The 8411-nt window shown below is 44.0% G+C and overlaps 1 protein-coding gene across 1 annotated transcript in view; it reads right to left on the minus strand.

Annotated features, from left to right (window-relative positions):
- Positions 1-1072: 1072 nt before the first annotated feature.
- Positions 1073-8411, minus strand: part of Myzap (myocardial zonula adherens protein) — an 89743-nt gene continuing 82404 nt past the window's right edge. The window contains exon 13 of the mRNA XM_031343879.1: positions 1073-1909. Within this exon, the coding sequence (XP_031199739.1) occupies positions 1813-1909 (97 nt within the window). The 3' untranslated portion in view covers positions 1073-1812. The remainder of the gene's footprint in view (positions 1910-8411) is intronic.

The following is an 8411-nucleotide window of genomic DNA, read 5'->3' on the forward strand; positions in this document are numbered from 1 at the left end:
AGAGGACCCCTGGGGCTCTCTGGGGGCAAGTCTGGCCTACTAGGCATGTCCCAAGCCAATCAGAGATTCCCTCTCACAGAACAATAAGGTAGATGGTACCTGAAGGATACTTGATATTGCTCTCCAGTTTATGTATGTACATACAGACACTTGCATGTACACACTTATGCACATATGTGTGCACAGACCAATTCACTCATGCACATGCACACATGCATACACATAAGCATCCACACATCTACATACATGCAGATATGCACAAACACACTCACAAACATCTATACATCCATATGCATGCATACACATACACACATACACACACACACTTCTTTTTTTTCACTTTATCCTTACTTAAGGTGATTTAGTCAATGGAACTATATTGATTGCTTTTTCCAAACTGGATGAAGTGAGGGAGGCTGTGAAGGGGAATTTCAAATTATTTATTTTCTATTTTTACATGTATATGTGTGCACATCAGATCCCCTGAAACTGGAGTTACAGGCAGTTGGAGCTGCCGTGTAGATTCCGGGAACAGAATCTAGGTCCCCTGTAAGAACAGCAACTGCCCAGCCTGCTCTACAGAGTGAGTTCCAGGACATCCAGGGCTATACAGAGAAACTCTGTCTCAAAAAACCAAAAACCAAAAACCAAAAACAACAACAAAAAAACCCCAAAACAAAAAAACAAACAAAAAAACCAAAACCAAACCAAAACAAAACCAAAAACAAAAACAAAAAAAAAAACAAAAACCAAAAACCAAACCAAACCAAAACAAAAAAACCCCAGCAGTTACTCTTAACTGCTGAATAATCTCTCCAGACCTAGAAGGTTATTTTTAAAAGGAAGATCTAATTTCTTTTATGATCATGAATATATCTTACTCTTTTTAAAAGGTATGTTAACAAAATTTATTTCAGGATTTGAAAAGAAAGGCAATCTTATACCTCTCCATTCTCCTGTGAGCCAACAGATGAAAGACCACCAGCATATATGACCTTGACACCCATTCCAGAGCCTGGCCTACTGAGTGTCTATCCCTTCTACATAGGGATAAAATAGAAAAGAAACACTATTAGAACAAAATAGATAGAATTTATTAAATATACATTATGTGGGTTTTAATATCAAAGTAGAGCATGCGTGAATGGACTCATCCATTTAACAAAAATATCCAATTGTTACTGAACATGAAATGATTAAATGCTACAACATACAAAATTCTTTTTTGAGTGAGAAAGAAAAGAATCACAGCTTGAATAAATATAGTGATCTCAGCTGGTCCAATCAAGGCATAAGGCACACACTAAAACGAGGGATTAGTGAATCAGAAGGAAGGTACTCTGGCACACACACAAATCTCTGAACATGGCTCCCACAACCGGGCACACATTCTCCTCACCGAGGAGAGAGCACTGCATGCTGGGAATCTTTCCCTCTAGGTTCAAGTTTTTCTGGATGCCCATGCTACTTATGCACAGGCTTCTCCATGTGGGAGAAATACTGCTGCTAATACTTTATGGGTAAACAAAACCTTTGTGCTGCCACAAAAATGACACTTTTAACTAATGCCTGTTTCCCTCCAAACCAAAATCGAATAAAACAGAAAATAGACAGTGAAACCTGGACTTTGGTGTCTGAAATATGACCTCATGTACCAGCCCTTGCTGGTTCTCTCTGTCTCCGCTTGCCTGAGATTCCCATTCTAGGTCACACCATGTCTTCGAGGAAGCAATCACTACCCTCTCCAGACTTTTAAGTCACAGGCTTCCAGGGCCTTTTAGGCATCTGCAAGAGGCGTACGTCTCTGAGTGCCTAAGTCAGCGTTTTCTTCGAGGTTAACTCCAGGACTCTCGTGTACGGGGTGTAACTCCTGGAAGGCATTGTGATTTCCCGAGTCCTGCCTGTTGGGCTGAGAAATGAGAAAAAATGGAAAATCAGGTAAAAACCCTTCATATGTTTCATGTGGTAAGAACTCAGCACTGAAGACTAAGAATGGGGTGATTAATAATGTAGTTGCATATTTCACAGAAACAGTAGATAAGGGATTTGCCATGGACTGAATATTTGTGTCCCTGCAAATTCAGAGCTGAAATCCCAACCCCCCACAATAATGATGTCAGGAAGTGGTGAGACCGGGAGGATGGAGTCCTCATGAGTAGTACTAGTGTCCTTCCAAGACAGCTCAGAGAGCTTCAAGAGAGGACAGAGGAAGGGCACCTATGAGCCAGAAAGCAGGTTCTAACCAGATGTGAATCTGTTGGTGCACTGGTCTTGGACTTCTCCACCTCCAGCATGAGAATACATTTGTTTGATCTTTAGCTTCTAGTTTGTTTTGCCCAAATATATATAACTACATTTTCCAGCCTCCTTTGCAATTAGGTGAGCCATGTTACTAATGGACAGAAATGATTCAACCATTTGAAGTTTAAATGGTACAACCACATGTGTGTGTGTATACATATATATATATATATGTATATATATACACATATATGTATATATATAATCTTACATGTTCACCTTCTCCTCTCTTGTATGTAAGGGCTTGGGTGGGGAAGGTAGGTCCAAGAAGACTCCAGAGCCCAAGGAAGTCACTGGTAGAATAATCCTAGGATCCTGAGTGACTGTGTAAAGACCAACTTGCCGTGAACTGTGATAATGTATATATGGAGGTAGGCCACTGAGGCTTGAAGGTACCACAGTTACATTTTACCCCAACAACACAATGACTGAGTATACAGGAAGCAGAATAGTTTATTCCTCATCACTTATTTCCCATGTCCAGTTATTCACAAAGTGGTACTTGTATCAGAAGGGCGATGGGCAGGGGTGTCAGAACTTACACATCGCATGTCTCCCCTAGGAGACAGTTATGTAGTAATTTACTTCAAGATTAAAATCTCCCTTCTTGGAAGGAAGCTTATTAGATACAGGATGTGAGAAAGGTGAAACCATGGAATGTTTGAAGGAGAGATGAACATTCCATCATTTGAGGTAGCTCCTTAAATTCAGGAAGTAAACAACTCAAAGGCTTCAGGAAGTCCCTGAAACTAACCAGATCCAATCATCCCTCAAACATATATAAGCAGTAAAGACAGCTGACAGGCACTCACAGATTAGCTAAACTTCCTGAAAGAAGCAGGAACCAAAGCCGGGAGTATGGTGCATGCCTTTAATCTGAGCACTCAGGAGGGAGAGGTAGGCAGATCTCTCTGCAAGTTCAAGGCCAGCCTAGTCTACACAGCAAGTTCCAGGTCAGCCAGAGCTATACACCAAGATTCTATCTCAAAACAAAGTATAACAAAAACAAAAAGAAGGGGAGGAAGAGAAGACCAGGCTAGTTAGGGGGGGGGGCGGTGGCAGGGGGATAAGCAGACATTTGCTCACACGTCCCCAGGTATAGTGCCACACAATAGAAATCCAGTATGTCTTTCCCATACATTCCATTCCCCAGGCACACTGAGAATGACTGTTGCCCAGGCTCTCACACACCAGTGGCAGTGCCCCCTATTACAGTAATTTGTATCTGTGTCCATTGCTAGGTCTAAGGGTGAAGACCATGTCTCACTCATCTTTGTGACATCAGCAACTCACAAAGGCTGAGTTTGTAACTTCTGGTCCACAAAGACATGAGGATGGGAACCAGGGTGAGTTTGAGGGGTGGGTGGTTCCCAGTGTCACTGAGCACAGACAGGAATCCCTGGGGTATGGCACTTCAAGAAGTCCCTGGTGACCTGGATAGGCAGGTTAGAGGACTAGCAGGGGCAGAAACCAGATGGCCTTGTGTGCCAACTCCTATGAAAATTCCATGCAACAGAAATGGTCTCCTGTGACAATATCCTAAAAGCTCATAAAATGCAGAAATATTTATAAAGGGTGAACCTTCTGGGTTTCGAAAACAGGCACTCACATCCGAACCTTTCAAAAATGCAGGGGGTGGGGCATTTTATTAAGCTGATCACTAAGATGCAATAGGACTTCAAGAGTATAAGTCATTTTAGTCACGGAACTGAAATTTGCCTGTTTGCCAAAACACAAGTGGGGTCTTGCTAGCCTTTTATGATTCCACAGAGAAGCAGTTTCCCTGGAGGCTGAGGGCACTAACAGAACCAAAAATAAACAAACAAAATAAAAACAAAACAAAAACTAGGAAAGAAAAACAAAATACCAAAGCTTTGGCAAAGATCTACTTTATATTTTGATCTCTCTACAACAGAAACATGAAAATGTAAGCCTTTAAATCATTTACTATGTGCAGGGTACTGATGGCCGTGGGAATATCTGCTGCCAAATTGCACCTACTAAGATATAATTGAGGGGGTTGGAGAGATGACTCAACAGTTAAGAGCACTTGCTGCTCTTGCAGAGGACCCAGGTTCAGTTCTCAGCACCCACATGGTGACTTATAACCAGTAACTACAGTTCCAGGGGATCTGATGCCCTCTTCTGGCCTGCACAGGTACCAAGCATGCATGTGGTGCACACATATGCAGGCAAGACATAAATAAAATAGGTATATCCAAAAAATTAAAATGGGGGGAGGGTGCTGGAGAGATGGCTCTGTGGTTAAAATCAACAATTGCTCTTCCAGAGGTTCTGAGTTCAACTCCTAGCATCCGCATGGTAACTCACAACTATCTATATGGAGATCTGATGCCCTCTTCTGGTGTGTCTAAAAACAGCTATGGTGTACTCACATAGAATAAGTAAATCTTTTTTTAAAAATTCTTTTAAAGTAAATCTAAAATTTTAAAAAAGACATAACCAAGTTTACTGGAAACCAGGTTGCAATTCACTAAGGGGCAAAAGAAAGAAGTCTCATTTTTATTTTTTTCTGTGCTCAGAGGCCAGATGACCTTAAATTATTCTCAATAACTAATTAATATGTATCATACTTTTCAAACTGATCTCACTCCTAAAAAACAAAAACGGGTGTTTAAACTCACAGCTAGTCATGCCCCATGTTCTTATTCTGTGATGAGACCCTTGCTCACTAGAAATAAATGCAATGAGAAGATACAGAGGAGAGGAGGGACAGGACACTGGAGACAAGGAGGAAAGATGGGTGTCAGTCAGGCTAAAGAGAGCAAGCAATGGGAACTTCTGAGAATGCCAGGAGAGTGATAGCACAGGTGAGCAATCGAGTCCACGGGCAAAGCAATCATGGCTGAGATATGGCTGTCCTGGGGTCACGGAAAAATGGAGGAAACACCCAGATTCTGAACATGCAAGGGCTTGGGCTGGGGGTCCTGTGTTTGTTAGCATGGAAGCAAGCTTTGGAGGTGTTGTACAAGAGCCTGGGCAAAGAGCTGCTACCTTCACGAGTTCAACTGTGCCTCCTGGCACAGGGTCATCACAACTGGGCTGGGTGACTACTGGCCCTCCTTCCAGGAAGGCAGAGAGGATCATCGGCCCTCCACCTCTGTATCCAACCATTTTATTTTGTAACCGGCTATATTCAATTCTTCTTTAATTGATAGTGTCCTTGGGGTCTTGGGATGGGGCTAGGGTACACAGGCTTGGGAAAGCTAGAGGAAGGGGTTCTATTTATATGGCTGTAGGGGAAGAAATACTTTCTAGTGTTTCTGGTTTGGCTCACCCATGTTTCTACAGTAACTGCCCTCGTATAAGTAAGCCCAACACACTCATTGGTTTCCCAGGGGCAACTTTAGTGGAACAGAACTTTGGATTGCCATTGGAAACTTATGTATGGGGACGGGTATATATAACCTAATGTCCCCCCCAAAAAGAAAAAATTCTCAAAATAGAAAGATTGCCAAAGTGCTCTTCCTTCCTTTCTTTAATTTTGATTTTGGTTTTAAAAACAGGTCTCATCATGTGGCCTCACTTCAATCCTCCTGCCCCAGCCTCTTCAGTCAAAATTTCTTTTTCAAGGTGAGACATGAAGACTCTAAGAATGCAGAATTTCCTCAAAGCCACTCAAAAGGCAATTGGCAGATCCAAGACAGATCCAGGTCTAACACACAGAGGCATCTTAGTCACTTTTAAAAGCTGACTTTGGAGAGAAGGCTGACACACTGAGCCTGGAAATCGTCAATAGAGGACCAAGCAGCCACCAGCTGGAGGACTCCAGAGACCAGAGGCTGTAAGGAATGAGGGCTGTGTCCCAGAAAGGCTCAGCCACAGGAGGGAAGGCAACACTGGGGACTGGTACAGTCTTTGCAGGTACTCTGAGGAGAACAAGGTACCATGAGAGAAGATGGAGGGCAGGACAGGAGGATGAGAGAGCTAGGGAGGAGCATCCTCTAAAAATGAGAGCAAGCATTGTTCCGCCAAGGAAGGACTATAGGGAGATGGTACTACACAGGGATGAATGGAATGCCTAGTCTACAGGCACCATGTCTTAGGGGTCTGGTGACTAGGAAAAGTGACTAGGAAACAGAGCCTTCTGCTGGCTGCTTGGCGAATGCAAGCAACAAAGCACAAGCCAGTGCTGCTTCCTCCAAGCCCTCTGCTAAATGACCAAACCCCGTTATAAGACAGGTCAGCTTCCTAAATCCCCACCTGCTATCGACCTCTTGGGTATTCATCTGAAGAATGCTTATTGAGCATCAATTGAATACCAGATTCTACTGTCTGGATGCTCACTTCCCAAAGAGTTCCAGGAATCAAAGGACTGGACCCTATTGGGGTACTGCTAAAAGGTGGTGGGAGGGACCCATAGGAGGTGTGGCCTCACAGGAAAGTTTTAGGTAATGATGTGTGTGTGTGTGTGGGGGGGTCCTTCCCCAATGGAGGAAGTTAGAGAAAGGACTGAAGAAACTGAAGGGGTTTGCAACCCCATAGGAAGAACATCAACCAACCAGACCCCTCAGAGAAACAGGAGAAGAGGGGATGGGATAGGGGGCTTGGGGGTGGGGGAGACTGGGAAAGGGGATAACATTTGAAATGTAAATAAAAAAAATCCAAGAAAAAAGAAGGTATGTGGAACCCTAGTCTAAGTTATTCTGTTTCTGCTCTTCCTGGACCATGGCATGGACAGTTTCTGCCCCACCATGCGGTGCTCTCACCAAAAGATCCTGGAATAAACTGAGTCGTCACAATTCACATTTCTCTACTTCACCTTGGGTAGTACATTATAGTAGCAATCAGGCAACTAATACCCTAGGCCAGGGGGAGCAACTCTGGATCCCCACTCCCAGGCATTCACAATGCTGGCAGGAAAGGGAGTAGTGTGAAGGGGTGCCTTAAGAAAAGGAGGTTAGTGCCATTATGACTAAGGAAGAGGTTGTTGCGATTTTGTTACTTGTGAGTTATACTCTAGGGCAGCAGAAAGCACCTGACCCCTGCAGGTGTGGGAAGTGAGAGGGGAAGCACCTGCTCCTCACAGGGACAGCCTGAGGTGTCCGCTGCTGTGTCTCAGCTGAAAGAGCTCTGGTACGCCCCAGGCCCTCCACTTTACACAGGGCCTAGAGGATCTGAAGCCTCTGAGGGCTTAATGGAGGAGGCCCGTGCACACTGAAGCACTATATATCTCATCCGGCTACCAGTCATTTGATAACCACCTATAAAATTAAGTTGACAACAATCACCTTAGTAAACCCAACCTCATTTATACTGGATACAGTGTGTTCTACATATGAACTATTACATAATCCACTATTGGGGATTAGTTAATCGTAATAGTGGCTATTTAAAAGAATTATCTGTGTGCGCTTGTGGCTATTTAAAAGAATTATCTGTATGCGTTTGTACTTGAGTTTGGACACATGAGTACAGTACTTGTAGAGGCTGGATGAGCTTGGTGAAGTCCTTAGAGGGTGGTTGTAAGCCATGCCCAACATGGGTTCTAGGACCTGGCCCTCTGCCAGAGCAGTCAGTGCTCTGAACTGCTGGGCCATCCCTCCAGCCCCTCACTGGCTATTTTACTAAGTTATCTTGACTGTGTGTTTTCATCTAATCCTCACACAACACACATGTTCATTTGTGACCACCATCCTCCTTCCCATTTTGAGGATGAATGTGTCCAGTCTCAGAGAGTCATCCACCTGCCCAAGGCTGAAGTCAGCTAACGGCTGGCAGGGTACCCAGGTGCCCTAACTGTTCCTCTGTGCTACACTGCTGAGCTCTTTGTGGCAGGAGAATGAACAGAGACCACTTCTGTGTCATTGAGGCTAAATCCAATACGTTCTGATGAAAAACATCTTGGAGGAGGCTGTATAAAAAAGCCTTCTGAGCCAGGTGTGGTGGCTCACACCCACAAGCCGAGCAATTGGAGGGCAGAGACAGCAGGATCAGGAATCCTCATCTACATAGTGAGCTCAAAACCAGCATGGGATACATGATCACCTGTCTTAATGAAACTAATATATGGCTGGGCGTTGGTGGTGCATGCCTTTAATCCCAGCACTTGGGAGGCAGAGGCAGGAGGATTTCTGAGTTCGAGGCCA

The sequence above is a fragment of the Mastomys coucha genome, unplaced genomic scaffold, assembly GCF_008632895.1.
Source record: "Mastomys coucha isolate ucsf_1 unplaced genomic scaffold, UCSF_Mcou_1 pScaffold23, whole genome shotgun sequence".
Classification (NCBI taxonomy): Eukaryota; Metazoa; Chordata; class Mammalia; order Rodentia; family Muridae; genus Mastomys; species Mastomys coucha.